The 19610-nt window shown below is 38.0% G+C and overlaps 1 protein-coding gene across 1 annotated transcript in view; it reads left to right on the forward strand.

Annotated features, from left to right (window-relative positions):
* The window catches only part of CCNYL1 (cyclin Y like 1), a 36023-nt gene that overhangs the window by 1401 nt on the left and 15012 nt on the right, over positions 1-19610 (forward strand). The window contains exons 3-6 of the mRNA XM_040474681.1: positions 217-395; positions 11261-11358; positions 13031-13065; positions 18573-18673. Of these exons, the coding sequence (XP_040330615.1) occupies positions 217-395; positions 11261-11358; positions 13031-13065; positions 18573-18673 (413 nt within the window). The remainder of the gene's footprint in view (positions 1-216; positions 396-11260; positions 11359-13030; positions 13066-18572; positions 18674-19610) is intronic.

Here is a 19610-nt window from a genome sequence, read left to right on the forward strand (position 1 = left end):
GCCCCCCCCCCCCCCCGCCCGGGGTCCCCCGGGACCGAGCCGCCGCCTCGGGCTCCTTCCTGCCCGGAGCGGGCTTTCTCAGGGCTGGGCGCCGGGGATGAAGGCTGGCTCTGCCTGGCGTCCCCATCCTTTCTTCTTTCCCCGTCGTGTCCGGCCAGTTTCTCTCCCTCTTCCCTGCCCGAACGCCTAGTTCTTTCCCGTATTCTCGTTTCCCAGCGCGGCCTGAGACCGTCCAGTCCGCAGCCCTTTCCTGTTTGGGGGTCTCCTGGACGTCTCCGGAGACTTTATAAAGACTCTTTTGGTATACGCGCTCCCCTTTCTCGGTGGAAATGTAAATACCCCAACTTGGGAGTATCCACCTCATCTGCCTATCCTTACCTAAGTAAAGGGACCAAGTAAGGGCCTGATGGTACCCTTCCTCCTACCATTAAGGTAGTTGACACGCGGGACGATTCGGACGAATTGTAGGCAATTCAAAATAGAGATTGGCCTGCGGAAGTCTATGCGGTGTTCTTAAGTAGGCTGTTTCCAGTAGCCTCGATGGAAACTGCCTAATTCTAACTATAGTTTGAAGACGGAAGGAAGATGATGGCAGAAGAGACTTGAACTCATTGTGAACAGTGTGAAATGTTACTGCCAGGGCTGCGAGAATGTAGTTTTTTGTTTCTTGTTTTCCTTTTACTGAACGGAGAACCCAGGGAGTTTAAAATTCCCACTTTGGCACAAAAGTGTCTTCTGCCCTATCTCAGTGATTTAACAGACTTGACTTACACGCTGCCAGTTCTAAAAATGAGCGGGGCAGTGGTTCATGAGGCTATTGGTAGAAAGTTTCCAAAGAGAAAAAACCATAAATTTAGACCTTAATTTGTAACATAAACTTTGGCAGTTAAAGTGTCAGATCTTGTACAGAATGTTTGTCTCCATGGCTCCCTCTCCTTCCTCCCCCCTCCTGCCCATAGAATCCTGTTCAACTTTAAGAATGTTGGGGTAAAAGTTCTTCAGACTAAACGGTTGGGGGAGGGGGGAGGGCAAAGAGGAAGTGTTTGATTTTTGCCTCTGGAATTTTGGAAAGGGAGGACTAGGTAAAAATAATTCTGAGTAACAACGTGGCTCTTTAATAACCATGTGGCTCTTTAATGAGTCTTATGTTCTTTGAAGTAGAAAACATTGTATCATAAAGATGTGAAAGCCCCATTAGCCCATTCGTTTCATTTAAATGCCACAGCTTATAGAGGAAATGTCTTACAGCTCTTTTTCTACTTAAACTTCAGCGGGGCTCTTAAGAATTATAATAATTAAGCCTGTGGATTCACCCATATGAGGGACATGGCTTTGTAATGGGGAAGTACTGCTTTTTCAGAACATTCAAATATTGTAAAAGAATGAACAAATTAAATGAATTAATTGGACGTTTAAACACAAAGCATGTGAATACTTGTGAAAACTTCTATTCTGCTTGGTGTTGAAAGGTAAGCTTCTGAGTGATTTTACAAACTAGTTAGTAGATGGGTAGTGTTGGATGAGAGACCAAATGGGACCTTTACATAATTCTTTTAAGATTTACAGCACATTTTCACGTCAATCTCATTTGGCCCTTCCGACTACAAATAAGCCTGCAGGTTTTCTCCCCATGTTGCTAATGAGGAAAGAGAGACCCAGAGATGGGCAATGACTGTGTAACACAACTACTAAACAGAAGAGACTGACATGGAGGTGACAGATTGCTGGGTTCAGCTCTTGTACAGCTCTCATAGTCAGCTCTCACCTTATTTATACATAAGGTAGACCTATCCCAACGTAGTCATCATGATTGTTTCCATTCAAGGTTGATTGTTCACAACTGAAAGCAACTTTTACCTCTCTCCTGTCTGTACATTCATTACAATAGGTAAGACTAGATAAAAGCGGAAGTCATGAGCCTAGATTAACCTGTCAGGGAAACGGGTTGATGCATTTTAAAGAGTTTGTTCTGGTGACCTCAAATTGAAGCCAGGAATACGCTGGACAGAGGAACGTTAGAAAAAGCAGATGAGAAGGATGACTGGGAGGCTTAGTTGGTTAAGCATCTGACTCTTGGTTTTAGCTCAGGTCATGATCTCATGGTTTGTGAGTTCAAGCCTCACATAGGGCTCTGTGCTGACAGTGTAGAACCTGCTTGGGATTCTCTCTCTCCCCCTCTCTCTCCGTTCCTCCCCTGCTTGTGCCCCCTCCCTCTCAAATAAGCTTAAAAAAAAAAAAAAGCGGATGAGGTAAGGTACCTTAAGCATAGGACTGTAAGGAGTATTAAACCAAAAAAGTTAAAGAAAAAAGTTTGTAAGTATAGAATTTACCCTTTATGTTTAACGTGATAGTTAAAATTTCATTTCAATTTGTCTTAAAATTTTCTTTGAAATTCAATAAAGTGATAAGAGGACTCCCAATTTCAGCATTTGCCTATTAGATTTCCATAGAAACAAGGTCAGAACACTAACTCTAAAGTGCAGGCACATTGAAAGTTTGCTTTTAATGTCTTTATTTCAGAAAATTTTATATCAGTTTCCCTGGAAACTAAGAAATACCTACTTAGATATAAAGCATTTTGGCTTTTCTATGATGAAGAATTTATTTACTTCATTTCTTAGACAAAAGTCATCCATAGATAATGCTGTGCCTTGTTTTTCTCAAACATTTCAGAAAAATGTGATTTCTTCAAACCTTTTCAAGGAAATATTCTAGGAACCTAGCATAGATTTCAGATAGACTCAAAAGAATTTTTCTAGGTGCACCTGGGTGGCTCAGTCGGCTAAGCATCCCACTCTTGGTTTCTGCTCAGGTCATGCTCTTGTGGTTTGTGAGTTCGAGCCCTGCTTTGGGCTCTGTGCTGGTAGTGCAGAGCCTGCTTGGGATTCTCTCTCTTTCTGCTCCTCCACTGCTCACTGTCTGTGTCTCTTTCAAAATAAACAAACATTGAAAAAAGATTAAAGAATATCTCCACTACCTTGCCTTTACCTAACCCTGTATCTACTCTAACTGGTGTATCAATGACACAAAATAAGATACTGAAGTCCTATTATCCAATTTTATTGTTACTTACCAACTTTTCATACAGTCTTTTATGTTCCGACCTTACAGGCCTCACTGATTTGCTGGCCAGAGTGCTCTCTGAAGTGACCCCTTCTTCCCCCTTCCCCCGAGGAGTGAGTAGGGAAGGAATTGGCAATATGATGTGGAAAAACCTCTGAGCAACGGATCTTTCCTCTTTCCAGTAGCTATTTTAAACCCTCCTTTTTTTTGTTTTTTTGGTTTTTTTTTGTTTTTTGGCTTTTTTAAATGACAATAAGCATTTGATATAAAAGATTTAGAAAATATAAAAAAGTCATTCACTTAAGAATATCCAGAACTTTTATTAATATTTTGGCATTTACTCTTCCTAAATGTGCTGTATGTATATAAACATAACATTTTGTTTATTTAACAAAAATGAGCTAACTCTTCATGTACTGCTGTATAGCATTTTGTTTTAAAGGAAACCAACGACCTAAAGCTCCTAGCACTGTGCTTGATGCCTAGAGAACACTCTAGGATATATTTCCGTGCAGCTGCACGTAGCTCAACTACATGCCTTTTCATAACTGTGTAGTGTACTGTTGAATGGTGGGAGCAGCATTCATTTACCTACCCCTTATGGTTGGGCATCTTTTATAGTAAAACAGTATACAATCCCATTATTATGCTTTATTCAGGGGGCACAGATAAAAACTGGTGCATTGTACCTCCCTTTAGAATTCAGATGGTATATGGAAATTAAGTCTTATGACTTAATTAAGTCTGCAGGATGAGTCCTTTTGTAGGTAAAGTAGTTTAACAGTAAATGTCCATATACTGAATTACAGTTACCATTGGTTTTTCACTGGATGTTAGAATTCCTCTTTTAGATTTTTGTGGTTCTTGGTAGCCTGTCTTGTGTCTTTAATTCTGAATAACTACTACGCTAAGAGATCTGAAAGTAATGCCAGTCTAAGATGACTAATCAAAAGAAGCATTAGAAGAAATCTTAGTAGAGATGGGAAAATAGGAAGAAACTTAACTGGTTTGGGGTACACTGAAACAGATGTTTATTGGGCACTGTTCCAGATGCTGGGCAGCCGGTGGTATACATGACAAAGCCCCTACCCTAACTCCTTACATTCTGGAAGGACCTAGGGGCAGACAGCACATTAATAATAAAGAATGTCAGGTAGTGAGGTGCTGAAAGAAAGCCAAGGATGGGAGGGCAGTTTTACTTGAAGTGGTTAAAGACGGCTGTTCTCAAGTGACAAGTACACAGCCTTAAAAGTGAGGGGGAGCTGTGGGAGGGTGTAGGACAGGAGGCTTCCTTGCAGAGGTCCTCAGTTGGGAATATGCTTGGTGCAAGCAAAGGACAGAAAGACATGGACTGGCTCCAGAGTGAGAGGGATGCTATGAGAAATGCCGTGGGTTAAGACCTTGTATGCCTATTGGGCCTTGACTAAAAAACACGGATCTTCGTTTAGTTGTAATGGGAAACCAATGGAGGATTGTATGTGGGGGAATGATGTTAATTCTTTTAAAAAAAAAAAAAAAGAAAGAAATAAGAAAGAAAAAGAGACTAGCTACTGTGTGAGAATGTGTAATGCAGGCATGGGTTGGAGTCAGGGAGAGCAGGTAGAAGGCTGATGCAGTAGTTTAGGTGAGAGCCAACAGTGAATTGAACAGAAGATAAGGGTCTAAAATATAGGCCGACTTAAATTAAGTGAATTTAAAAGGCAACAAACGTATGGATGGGCAAGTCACAGAAAAAGAAATGCAGATAACCTATAACATTTTTACGCATAGAAGAAATGTGAAATAAAACTATACTGTAGTTTCTCTCCTGTTGGGAGAAAATCCATTGACGCTACATTCTTTGGTGAGGCTGTGAAGAAATAATCATGTATTGCTGGTGAAAATGCAAAGTGGTTTGACCCCTTGAAAGAGAAATTGGCACAATCTCACAACACTGCAGGTACATTAAATCCAGCAATCCTACTCTAAGGAATTTATTCTGAAGATATACCCCACAGATATGAAACCACATATTCACAAAGGTTTTATTGCATTATTTTCAAAAGCAAAATATCGTTAGTACCTTGTATGTCCAGTAAGGGGCTAGTAAAATCAAGTGTTGCATCTACATAGTAGATAGCTATGGAGCTGTAAAAAAAAGATCAAGGTCTGTCTTCACTGCTATGAAGTGATCTCCAGGATATGTTACATGAAAAAAACAAGGAGAGGACATACAGTAATCTGCATGACAGAAGCAAGAGAAATGCATATTTGCTTAAAGAAACCAGAATCAATGAGAGAAATTCTTACTGATTGTGTGAGTATTATTCCTTTCCCTTCAGTGGCAGCCAAAGCACATATTTGCTTAAGATGATATTTGGGTATGAGTAATGAGTGGACATTTCATACACTTTCCAGTGAAATGCTAAATATTCACTTTTTGCTTTTGAGTTCATTTGTGAAAGCTTTGTCATTTATTGTGCTTTAGATGATATATAGATTGCTCTTACATTTCTTTTGCTCCTCACAAAGTTGAGTTACATAGTATAGGAATGATACGTTTTACACATGAGAAGACCGGCTTTGAGAGGTATAAATTGAGTTGTCCCAGTTTTAACAATGAGACAGTAGATCAGGAATGTAAATTAAAGATACATGGTCTATAGGAATAGAATTTATTGAATGACTCATCATGCAGGCTACTGTGGGATACTATTTTTTTTTTTTAAGAGTTTATTTTTAAGTAATCTCCACACCCAGCATAGGTCTCAAACCTACAACCCCGAGATCAAGTGTCACATGCTCTATACTGAGCCAGCTAGGTGCCTCTGTATACTACTTTTTTTCCTCACTCTTTTGTGCATGTGTGTATTAAAATAATTTAAGCTTTAGAATTAAAATATTAACATTGCACAATGTAAAATGAAATAGAGGTAACTTGCAACCCAGAAATGTACTTAAAAGTTCAGGAAACTGAGAAAAAATACTCTTTAGAAATATATAAAGGAAGAAAGGTGTACTTCACTGTATGAAATGTCACATCTCAGTTAGAGTCACCAAACCATGGATTGAGGATTAAAACAAGGCAAGACTGAGAAGCAAGGTAGAGTCAGGTACAGTAGTTTGAAAGCCAGAGTTAGAAGGATTGTCAGAGGCTAGGAAGTGGAAGGAGAGCTCAAGCAAGGAGTAGATTGGGGGATGCGGGAACACACTGTGTGCCCTCTGGTGACGCAGGCCAGCTCAAGGCCATACGGTAGAAATTACCTGACTGGGGTGGAAAAGTGTGGACTCAGATAAAATCATCAGTGTACATGGCAATTGTAAGACTTGAAATGTTTTTGTTAATGGGCCATAAAATGAATGCACGTACAGTATAAGGATGATAGTGTAGTTCAGTAAATGCAGGAAGCCTTAAGTGAACAGGTACCCAGCGGTTAGCCCAGAAACTGCTGACATCTTCTATTTTAATTGGTATATATTGAAATCAATATATTGAAATCAATCGCTTTGTGAAATATGCTGCTCTGTCAGGTCGTTTCCTGGTCACTGCCTTCTCCCTCTAATATTTTGACAAGGAAAAATCATTTACTGACAGTTTCTAGTTGCCTAATTTTGCCACATTTAGCCTCTAATAATGCATTTCCTTTATTCTAAGTTGCCTGTGTTTTCACATTTTTAACATCTGTGCGTTGTGTAACTGATAGAATCTTAGGGGAAAAGCAGTATTGGATGTCAATGGTTTTACAGATTTCCTTTGTATTTATATTAAGACCCAAGTTTAATTTTTTTCTGAAGTTCTACTTTTCCTGCTTCAACCTGTCATGCTGTCAAATTAAGTTGCAATTTAAATTGATTAAAAAAAAAAGTGATGGGTATTAAAATACAATTTTAATCATAACCTCTAATCATGAACTCAGGAATATTTCTCTTAGGTTAAAAACATTCGTGGGGCGCCTGGCTGGCTCAGTCTGAAGAGCATGTGAGTCTTGATCCTCGGGGTCATGGGTTCAAGCCCCACATTGGGTGTGGAGATTACTTAAAAAATTCTTAGAGGCGTCCAAAGAAATAATTTTGGGCCAGATTCGCATACAAGATGTATAGTAATTTCATGCCATCTCTCTCACTGCGTGTGCTTGCATGAATATGTGAGTGCATGTTGGTGGGAGGTGGTAATGCTTTGCTTAATAGTTGGCAGTATGACCTTTGTGATCGTATGATTTTGCATAGTTATCTTAGGTGCTTGAGAAGACAGTAATGGACAGCACGGAAATGTGTGTGTGTATCTGAGTTTACAGTCTAGTGGCTTAAATATCCATTCTATAAAGTAGCAATGTGGTTTTTGTTATTAGCAAAAAGTGCAGGTTATATAGACAACTGTCGCAGGCTAGAGACAGAAGGTTACTATTTTCCGAAAACCTCATGCAGACTGACAACATCAGGGTCTTAGTAGGTGTAATACATACAGTATATACAAATCATAGCAACTCACCAAAGTGGCAATAGCACTGTTAACTGTGGGGAAAATAGTCAAACTGTGTAATCAGAGAAATGCAAATTAGAGACTGTGGACTTCCTCATTTTTATCAGTAGGAATCTTTTCTTTCAAGTAATCAAAGCCAGGGTAGGAGCTGAAACTGGTAGAGTTGATAGCATTATACACTAATATCCCTCCCCCCCCCTTCTTTAGAAAGCAACTCAGCAATACATTGAGCCATGACAATGATCTAAACTTGTGGCCTAGTCATCCTATTTTGGAGATCTTTCCTAAGGAGATAAAAAACAAAATTTTTTTTTAAAAACTTTGTATATGAAGATTTCCCTCATAATATAAGAAGTTTGTAAGCACCTAAACCCTAAGAATAGGGATTGGCTAAGTAAAGTATAGGAATAATACTTGGTAGGCCATTGTATATACATTAAACAATAAATATACTGGAATGTCAATAACAAAATAGGACATAAATGGTACACTGATTACAGTTGTTTTTCTTTTTAAAGAGTATAAGTAACAAAGTAATGGTTGTGAGTTTATGAGTAATTTTTAAACAAAGTATTATTTTGACTCTTGTAAATTTTTGTTCATGATATTTGTTAAAGGAGTGAGCAAGTGACTTTTATCTATTTGCACCTTTAATGTGATCATCATTACTGCCGATTAACCAGATCCCTTTCAGTGACAAATTAAAATTGATCTTAAAATTTTTTAAAAACAATATTGACTCCTGTAACCAGAGTTCATGGAGTAAACTGGGTACCTCTTGACCCAGGAATTAAATGGCCTTCTTAGAACCTGTCTCGGTTCTGCTCTCTTCTCTTGAGATCTCCTAGCAAGGTCCCCCTCCCCCAATGAGAGCAAAGGAAACATGGGACAGCTCCAGGCTGGGAGCCCACAGCTTGGCCTTGCTCAGTGGTTCTTTGGAAGTCCCAGGGCATGTGCCACCCTAGAACTCTAGGTGGAGGAGGGGCAGTGCCAGTTTCCTTCTTGTCGCTTGGGCTAATTTTGCTTTGTTCCTGCATGTTGCCATTTCTTTTATCCCAGCTCTTGATTTTTGTACTTAGATCGGTAGTAGAACATCTTGGTTTGGGGTGTGTGTACATGTGTAGCCTGCTTCTTCTCCTTTGATCCTGGTACTTCTTTTTCCTGGATTTAATTTTTTTTAACTTAAAAAAATTTTTTTTGAGTTTATTTACTTTTGAGAGAGAGAGAGAGAGAGAGAGAGAGCACGAGGGAAGGGCAGAGAGAGGGGGAGAGATAGAACCCCAAGCAGACTCTGCACTGTCAGCATGGAGCCCGATGTGGGGCTTGAACTCATGACCTGAGCCAAAACCAAGAGTTGGATGCTTAACCAGCTGAGCCACCCAGGCACCCCTAATTTTTTTTCCTAATTTTTAAAAATGTTTATTTATTTTTGAGAGAGAGGGAGATGCAGAATCAAAGCAGGCTCCATCCAGGTTCTGAGCTGTCTGCATGGAGCCTGATGTGGGGCTCAAACCCACAAACTGTGAGATCATGACCTGAGCCGAAGTCGGATACTTAATTGACTGAGCCACTCAGGTGCCCCCCCCCATTGAAAAGATTTAATTAAACTTTTGTGGTGCCATAGGCACTGATACATAGTATGTTTACTTCTGCAAACATTGCTGTTTATTTTTTGGATTCAAATGCAGTATATTTGCTTTCTTTTTGGTAGGAAGTTGGTCATGAACTCTTTTGGAAGCTTTAGGTTAGAGGCAGCTGTGAGAGTCTTTGTCGCTTTGAGCACAGCTGAATTCATTTATTTTCCCAATAGCTGACACTGTCTCATTTTTCAAATATGTGAAAAAAGTTTAATTTTTATGGGTCTTTTACATAAAAATGTTGAATTGTTTCTCCAAAAGCAGTTTTAACAAACTTCAAATTCAGTGAAGGAATTTCCATGAAGAACAAAGCTATGTTTAGCTATGTAAATTTCTAGTGCTGGCAGCACCATTAAAATGGATGGTTCAGATTCCTGTTAAACCAGGAAGTCCCAAATGATGTTTGTGCAAGATTCTAACTATATTCCTTGGAGGAAAAAAGGATTCTAGGTAGATAAATTTTATGAAATGCTGAATTAGACAGGATTCACTGTAAGAATGATTAGTTTTTAATATATCATTGGACATTTTGATTCTCTAATAGCCACAGATACTGTTTAAAGAAAAAAAATGTTAATATTTTATTTTATTTTTTGAGAGATGGAAGGAGACAGAGCATGAGCAGGGTAGGGGCAGAGAGAGGGAGACACAGAATCTAAAGCAAGCTCCAGGCTCCAAACTGTCAGCACAGAGCCCGATGCGGAGCTCAAACCCACCAACGCGGGATCATGATCTGAGACAAAGTCATATGCTCAAAAAAAAAAAATTTTTTTTTTGATTGGACTGCCAACACCCCTTTTAAAAACAGAACAATTATTATGTGGTTTCTTAAACATACTCTGTCAGGATCTTGGTCCAGTTTCTTACAAGATTGACTAAATGCTTTGAGATGGACATTGCTGAGTGTCAATAAAGTTTTGTGGGTTTTATTTTTCCTTTTTAAGAGAATTTTGAGTGGTTCTTACAAAGGTTGTTGCAATGTGAAAGTCATTTATTTGATAGAAATATCAAGCTGTCTTGTCAAACACAATGAAGTAACCCAAAAATATATTTCAGAGCTTAAAAAGAGCAAAGATTATATGGAACCAGACAAAACCTATTTGTGCATTTCCTATTTCTTGCTCAAACTGCTTTGCTTACCAGACTGTCACTAAACATCTTGAGGAAATTCAGGGATCATTTTATTCGGAATCTTAGACACACCAGAGGTTTTTTGTTTTGTTTTGTTTTTTATATGACAACTTTGTTTCCCAAATGGTGGCAAACCTTGTTCTATGAAAATTCAAGGACCTGTTTTTGTATTCTTGCATGAATAGAGAGACTTTTTCCCACCTTGGTGCAGGATGGACGATAGACAGACATACCTTTTACATAGGCATGGGAAAAATTTTTTACAAGTAACCTCATGAACTGCTCCAGAAAGTACTCTTATTGAAGCCCCAAATGAATCATGCAGCATGGACAGAAGAAGCAAGAGTTTGGCTTTAGAAATCAAGGGCAAAAGTTAAAAACCACTTGCTATTATGGAAGTGTACCTCAAAGATGAGAACATTGAACCTTGTATACATACAGTCCTCTTAATTCTACCTGTGTATAGCTCCCTACATAAACCACAGCTAATTCAGTGAGTTCATTTGTTGAATGGAGTTAGAATTAGCCATTTGATTATCTGAGGAACACAAGCTTGCCAAAAGCAACTTGTTTGGTTTTGGCACATTTGATATATTGAGCTGGTATCTGACAGTAATTAGCCACAGCATAACTTGCTTCTTGGGACTGTTTCTAGAATATGCTGTTAATATCAGCTTAAAGGATGGTAATGGGATTTTTAGTAAGTAGGAGGGGGAAGGCACATATTTCGTCTAAAATTTGCATAGGTTATTTAGGTGCAAGTTAGAATAAAAGTCTAAGACAGCGCCTGGTTTTATTCCACATGTGTGGAGAGATTCTACAATTTTGCAGTGTCCTGGTATATTTTTTATATTGTTCCTGTTACTAAAATTGGCTTTTTGTCATTACTAAAAACTCTTCCCAAGACTGCTAAGTGATTCAAATTGATGTGTAGCTATTTTTAAAATCATGTCTTTTTCTACTCAAACCATCATACCTTTTCTTCCTATACAGACTTAGCTTTGGAATCAAACCCTTCTGACCATCCAAGGGCAAGCACAATTTTCCTGAGCAAATCTCAAACAGATGGTAAGACAGTATTTTTTTTTCTTCTGAAAAAAAGATTGAAAACCGTCTTTGTTTTGTGTATTATAGAAGGAACCTAGAAGAACTCATATGTTGGTTTAAGTGTTTCACTTTTTCATGTATTCACTTATTTTAATATGTGATGATATACTTTCGTTGTCACTGATTTAGTTAGCAGAACACGTGGACTGTTCACACATTTGCCACCTCTTTATCAACACAGTCAGTTGACCACATGATTTAGATGTGGTCTAACTCATACCACTTTGTCTTTTTCCCCTGTTCCAAAGAGCACACATTTTAGAGATGAGTGATAGGATTTAGGCCACAGTTAGGTTTTCATTTAACAAATTAAAAAAATCATCAATTTATGGGGATTAAATCTGTGATTTTGGCCCCATTTTACACAGTGCTCAACCAAACAAGCCTATCTCACATCCACATTTATGCCATTCAGAACTTTTGAGTTATTCAGAACTTCCTCATCCTAACGTAGTGATGTGGCAGGATTTGTAGGAACAAACATAGCCTGTGGGGTTTCCTAGAAGGTTCGCTTCCACAAGTGAAACTAATATACATTGCCTGTGCCCTTGATTTAGAATGAGAGTCTGAACTGGAGATTTTTTAGCACTCCTGCTTTCCTGCTTATTTTCCTTAATGTTATGTTAAATCCTCATTTATTTGAACTAAAAAGCCATACGTGACCAAGTTTTTCAGTTGATGATGACAGAAATAAAAGAAGTGAGGGTTCCATAATATTTGAAGTGATGCAGCACAATAAATAATGGAGTGTTTTAACCTGCATGTTCATAGTGTGTGTACTTAGTCTATCGCAAGCAGATCACTTCTGGTTAGCATTGCTGTATTTCTTAGGTTCATCCAGAAACATGGATTGCCCACCTGATACAGACAGTGTGGAGACAGTTAAAAGCTATCTCATGTCTCTCTCGCCTCAGTCATAAGGAGTGCGTACCTCTGATGTCACGCCACATTAAAGGAGACAGTGTGGGAAACAAAGTGTGGCCCGAGACCCTCATTGGACCCTTTTATTCTACTGCTGTCCTTTGTTAGAGCAAAGTGATTTTGTGTGCTGTAGATATGTCCAGTTAGGTTAACATACTCATTAAAATATAAATTTAAGGTAGATTACTTTCCAGTTGTGTAATGACCCATTTATTTTTTAGTAAGGTGTATTAGTAGATTACCAATAAGTGCTTCAGGATGCTTCCAGGATACTGATGCATCTACAGATCAGTGCCTGGCCAGAGACTGGTTCTTAGAGCTGGCAGATCCTGGTAACTAAAGTAAGCTATATAGAGAGAATTAGAAAATACTACTGTGTAGTGGTTCAGATATAGAACAGATAAACATTTTTATTAGCTAAATTTTTACCTGGTGTGGTTTGCTTTGTCCTTTTCTTTTGTACGTGGGGAGCCTTTTATTTGTACCTAACGGAATATCTGTCGAGTCAAAAAGTAAAACTAAGTCTTTAGATTTTACTATAGGATTCATCTTGCTAGGTGATTTAAATTATGAATTTTGTTGGAAATTATATTTTAAAAATGGAATTTGATCTCCTTTTGTATGTTGGTAATCCATCAGATAATTAGCAGCTACTTTTACTTTTCTATGGCATTTGTATCAGAATTGATCAGTTAATCTTTTTTATTCTTAGTGCGAGAAAAGAGGAAGAGCAACCATTTAAACCATGTAAGTAAACAGTTGAAAAGTTAAAAAATTAATAGTTTGAATTAAAAATGTGTCTGCCATTATTCCTAAAAAATGTAATGGATCCAGTATTGTTAGTGTGGACCTCTTTTTGTAGGTTTTCTAAATCTCTTCTATTTTCCTCATTATGAAATGTATTCAGGAAAGTCTTTGGCTTAGTAATCCTCATTTTTTAAGGGTCCTGACATTTGACTTAAATTTTAAAAACATGATTGTGATATAAAGTTCTACCTTCAATTTGTTCGCTTTAATTTTTTAATCTTATTTTTTAACCAAAGTAACAAAAATATACCAAGTTAATTTGTAGTGCTCTCTATCCACTTGCTGTCATGCCAGGTGAAAGCTTAGCTCCCTCACTCACCTTGGCCTTACCTCCCTCCCTCTGTTCCCTCAGCCTGTATCATGGTTCTTATTCAATCAGCACCAATGTTTTCTTATGACTGTGCAGATACTCACTGCTGAGCTGTGTAGTTCTCTGCCTTCTCCTGTATACACTTCATCCTTTTTCTTAAACATTTCTGAAACCTGAGCACTTCAGCACTTCTCCAGGGTAATCCAGTCCCCATTTTCCTAGCCAACATGATCTCACACAGCCAAATGCTGTAAGTAGCTCCCTGGCGGGCCTTCCTACTTTCACATACCCCATTTTTTGTGTGTGTGGAATTAATTTCCTGACGATATTCACTTGCTTATTTTCTAACAGCTATTTTTCCCCCAAATGCTGTAACATTTGTCACATGTCTATCAAAAATATTTTTCGTTTACTAAAACACATCTGTTCCATTTTTTTTTTGGAGACAGCCTTTTGTCATTCTACTCCAGTAGAGTAGACTGGTTTTTGCTAGGCCAGCTCTGTGTCTGTTTTCCTAGGATATCTCCTTGAAGTCATCTGGGATCTCACATAACTACTGTCATGTTTTGGGTCCCCCTGTGTCCTAGAATCTTTGTTTCCCTTTGTCTTGGTAAATGCCCTTGTTTTACTGGAGTCCATTTTTCTAGGAATGGGCAGAAGTTTTTAGAGATCTAGCCTGTCTCAAACTCCTGTTTGAGAAAGTATAGAATTCTAGGTTGAAACTAATTTTGGCAGTTCTACAGACATTTCTCTTTTGTCTTCTCATTTACAGTGTTGCTCATAAGTCTATTGACATTGTGCATTATTGATTTTAGTCATTGTTTCCTCATCCCTTCTTTCTCTGGAACCTTTGAGTACCTTCCCTGTCCTTGGGATTCTGAAATTTCATAATATGGTTTGGTATGGACCTTTTCATTTTATTGGGGCCAGTAAGTCTGTAGACCATCCCTCCTCCTAGTAAAGTAATTAATTAATTAATTTATTAATTTATTTATTTATTCTGTTTTGGTATTTTCTGTTATTCAGATGTTGGGCCTCTTAGACCAGTATTGCTGCATGGATCTCTAATCTTTTCCCCTTCTGTTTTCATTTTGTCTTTTTGTTTTACTTCCTAGAGATTTTCTTGACTTTATGCTCTGACCCTTCTCTTGAATACTTAGTTTTATCTTATTTTTAATTTATAAAGGTCTCAAAAAATGACCTTTAAATGATTTTTATTTATAGCATTATTATTCTTATTATGCTTATTTATCGCATTTTAATTCTTTCACCAATGCAATTTCTTGTCTTTCTGAGGGCCTTTAAGAGTTTTTTAAGTTTCATTTGCTTCTTAATTTCATCATTCCTATCAGTTTCTTTTTCCTGTTTCAGTCTCTTGTTGGAGGCTTCTCTTAAATGTGTAGTGGTCCCTGCCTATCTCAGATCTCATTGGAAGTCCTTGTTAACTGATGGGCCTCACTGTGGAGATTTGGGGCTGAGCCTCTGAATTCTGAGCCTGCCATGGCTTCTTAAGACAACTGGCTTTCTTGTTCCTGTTCCTGTAGCATCCTGGTTGTGTTTTCTGTGTTCTTCCATGTCACCTGCCATTCCTTTGTCTAGTCAGGTCATCTTTCACACGTTAAAAATCACCTGCTGTTTATCCTGTGTTGTGTGTAACCTCTGAAAGGAGGGGGGGCAGAAATAGATATGTGATCGTTTACCATGTTTAACTCAAACTTAGAATCTGTTTTAATTTAATACAATTAATCATATTAAATCAGACAGTATTTTTGGTTATCCCTGTAATTTGCGTATTATACTTTTCTACTAAGGCTTTGGTTAACAATTCAAACCATGCACCTTGTCATATTGCCCCATTAATGCACAACATAGATAAAGCGTAGTTTTTATTAATGCGTAAAGTGCTGGGAATTTTTAAGTTATATTGCAAGAAAGACAAAACTTGTCCTGTGAAAAAGGGGAGACACAAAAGTGAACTTCAGCAGTAGGCACAATGGAAAAGTCAGTGGGTGGGGGCAGGATTTCAACAGGTACTTGACCTTTGATGGTAAGTTTTGGGTTGTGACTTCTTAGACTTCTAGGTGTGATTATTTTCTAGTCTTTGCCATTGAACCTTAAGTCTATGAAATAACCTCTCCTTTTGTTGTAAAGATTGTAAAAGCCCACCTATTTTGTTAGTGCTCAATGAAGATAAATCCTGCCTTTGTCTCTTCTAGTGACCACTGAAATAATATCTATGAACACTACACTGCCAGTACTGTTTTTTGCTTTTTTGTTTTGTTTTTTTGTGTTTTTTTTTGGTTTTTTTTTTTTTTTTAGTATTTGCATTTTATAACCCTGTGTTTGTCAGTATAGTTTATTGAGGCTGTAAGCCACCAACAGTTAAGCCTTTAACCATAGAAGACAATTGTCTTAAAATTTCAGCTAATTTTAAGCTAATAAATAATTACAGCTAATATATCCAGGCTTTGCTCAGAGACTTAATTCTGCCACTCTCTAGTTGAATATTGGATATTACTGAATACTGAAAAGTAGGCCTGGACTGATGGGGAAGTATTCAATGTTTCTTTGGTTAGATCTAGTCAGTAGACAGTAAGTTCCTGATTAACTAACTCCCTCCCCTGCCCAATATGGCTATAAGGCCACATGTAATTAAAATTTCTTAATGTTTCATACTAATATTTTTAGAGACAAACCAATATACATTTATAATAGAAAAAAAAAGTTTTAAACATGTATTTTTGAGAAACAGAGCACAGCAGGGGAGGAGCAGAGAGAGAGGCAGACACAAAATCCAAACCAGGCTCCAGGCTCTGAGCTGTCAGCACAGAGCCCGATGTGGAGCTCCAACCCATATACCATGAGATCATGACCTGAGCCGAAGTCAGACGCTTAACTGACTGAGCCACCCAGGTGTCCCAGAAAAAAAATTTTTAATGGAGGAAAGTGGGAGTAAATATAACCAACCCAAAGCTTTACCAACTAGTCTACACTTTGGTGCATTTTCTTCCTATTCTTTTTATAGCTCCCCAGTGTAGGTTTTTGGTCAGAATTGACTTTTCTTATGATGTAATATACACTATATTATACCCAGTAGTAGTGGCCTAAAAACATAACTTTTTTCCCATTTAGAATTTTTTTTTTAACATTTATTTATTTTTTAGAGACAGAGACAGAGCATGAGTGGGAGAGGGACAGAGAGAGAGGGAGACACAGAATCCAAAGCAGGCTCCAGGCTCTGAGCTGTCAGCACAGAGCCTGTAGCGGGGCTTGAACCCACAAACTTGCGAGGTCATGACCTGAGCCAAAGTCACTTAGGGGACTGAGCCACCCAGGCGCCCCTAGAATGAAAGTATTTAAATGGATTAATTTTCATTTTCATGCTGTATTTTTTGAGATTCTTAAAGTAAATTACATATTAGCTGAATAGCTTAAGGAACATAACAGTTTTAGATACAGTTGAACATTTCTGGCTTAAAGGAGAAGTTAGTGATACTTTTCAAAAATATAATGTCTGGAATTTTTTATTAATAAGTGAAGTGGCATTTTTATATGCCATGTGGATATTTCTGATTATTGGCTGCTGGCAGTTTTTAAATGCTCTATAATTTAAAAAGTATCAACTAGATTTTTTCTCTGCCCCATCTGTCTTGTATTTGAGGAGGATGCCAGTGGGAGAGTATGACAGGATGGCAAACCCTATTTTATGTTAATAGGAGGAAGGAAGGCTCATCTGAATTAGTAAAAAAACAGAAACAAAAATAAAACCCAACAAACTAAGCACTAAAATTGTTGGTATTTTGTGGTATTGAATGCTGCCATTTTGACTTCTCAGTTATTGGCCTTACTTTAAGGAAGAGATTTGTCCTACCAGAGTTTAGGCTGTTTCAGTATTTGACTGCTGCTGTATACCCCGGCTCTTCCCAGATAAATGGATACTTCTAAAGTGTTTTAAAGATCATTTATTATTGCATAGAGGGTCTCCGGAAGCTCACTGTCACCTCTCCTGACACCACTGCAGATATATTCCGCAGATAAATTTGTATCTGTAGTAAGATTTACCTTCCAACTGTAATTGATTTTTAAATAATTTGTCAGACACTTATGGAACTCCTGATTTGCCCCAGATTCTGTGCTCAGCAGCTGGAGGTGGGAGGAGTAAGAGTCCTCCTTTTCTGGAGAAGCTTACTTTCTAAGGAGGGGGACACCCTGTAAGCAATTGATAGCATGTAACAAGTGGCAGATGAGCTGTGTGAGTGTACAGAAAGAGAAATTTTGTGGTGTGGCTACTGGCAAAGGTATCCTTCCTTGGAGGTAGATGAGATCAAGCTTGCTGAGACATGGAGGAAGAAAAAGACATTGTAGGCAAAGAGAGCAGCATGAGTGAGGCAGGCACGTATAGAATAGAATAGAATTAATACAAATTTTAAATGAATGGGAAGTATTCTGAGGTTCTCGCCTGAGTAATGCAATGGCAATCTTATTCAAACATGAAGTCAAAGTTACGTTGTCGTAAGCTGTTTTATCTGTTTTTGGATGTGAGGGAATCTTAAAGCAATACTCTTACCCTCCAGATAAGGAAACTGAGGCCCAGAGGGACCTATGGCCCCTTCGCTTATTAGTGATAGAGCAGCCCTGGTACAAACAGCCTCTGACTCCAGGACGTTTGTTTCATCACACTGTCTCCTGAACTGACACATTTGTTGTTGGCTTTCATTTACTGTGATAAAATGTTTTTGCATCAATATTCTACAAGGCATTACATTTTATTGTAGTAAATGAATAGTAGAAATGGAAGTCTCAGCTGCTTTTCATTGCTTAAGAAAAAAAACACTGAAGTCTTATTCTAAACTTTTTACCTTGTTATAAAGGGAATTTACAATAGGTGCTTATCAGGTTTGATAATAGGTAATTTATCAAGGGCAGTAGTTCATAACCCATTCCTTAAACCTCATGTGGGAATTTAGAGTATCCACTGGGTTTCCCATAGCACTGCACATGATAGCACACTCAAGCAGTTCATGAAGTATAAGAAAAAACGTAATGCTTTATCGTTTGACATTTTAACCGAGGAAAAAACACACTTTTATAGGTTTAACTTACTGTGACATTTTCTTCTATTTCCCTTCCCCTTCAGGTATCTCCAGGGCAGCTTACTAAAAAGTATAGCTCATGCTCAACAATATTTCTAGATGACAGCACAGTCAGCCAGCCTAATCTTAGAACCACAATAAAATGGTGAGTACAACTAGGTTGCCAAGGGCTGAGTGACAGACCCCCTTATGCTAAAACAGCATCCTAGCCATACTTGGTCATTTCAGTCACTTGATCGTCCTTTTCAGTGATCAGGTTAAGAAACTGGTATCACTTTTATATTGCTTTCAAGGACCTAAATCTGAGTATTCAATTTCCATTTTAATCTTAGAGTACCTGGTGGAAGGGAAAGCCAGTTAGCAAATAAGAAATCCCAGAGAGAGTGCACCTCTTACTTGGTGCATTTCTGTTGTGAAGACATTGTTGAACATGATGAGGAGAGGGAGAGGTGCTTTTTATTGGGTATTTCTAGGAAAAAGTATTTCTTTATGAGTCATAAGTCTAAAACAACGTGTATTACTTTGGAAGCTACTCTTGAAAGAAGGAACAGTTTGTCCCCTACTGGCACCAGAGTGTATCTACATTTAAACGTAATTGAATTTTTGTCAGATTTTCCCTATTGTGTGTTTTTTTACCCTGCCCTTTTTCTGTGTGAAAATTAACTTCTCCTTCCTATCTCTCAGAGGGGGGGAAAATAAATATCGAGCCTATCTTAAGGAACAAATTCTTCAAGCTTTATGGATGAGATTTTCTCAACTGGAAATTTTAACTTAATAGATATACTTAATTTTAATTTTATATGTGTGTATGGATACAGAAATATATCTCCAGGCCCCACTGTATCAGTCCATATATAAAAAAGTACAGCAGAGAACAGAGATGGTTTTGGAAACATAGCTGGTCAGGTTTATAGTTCAGCAAACATGAACAGCGTTGTGATGATGACAAGTATTCCTTAATTTCTGAGAGCACTTCATAATCCACAGTTGGAGTTGCACTTTCGGAACACCCTAAGAATGAACCTTTCAAGCTTATTTAAGAGGAAAAAATAAAACAGGATGCAGTGCTTCTTGACTTCTTT

Source organism: Herpailurus yagouaroundi, unplaced genomic scaffold (genome assembly GCF_014898765.1).
Source record: "Herpailurus yagouaroundi ecotype Mexico unplaced genomic scaffold, PumYag 140, whole genome shotgun sequence".
NCBI lineage: Eukaryota > Metazoa > Chordata > Mammalia > Carnivora > Felidae > Herpailurus > Herpailurus yagouaroundi.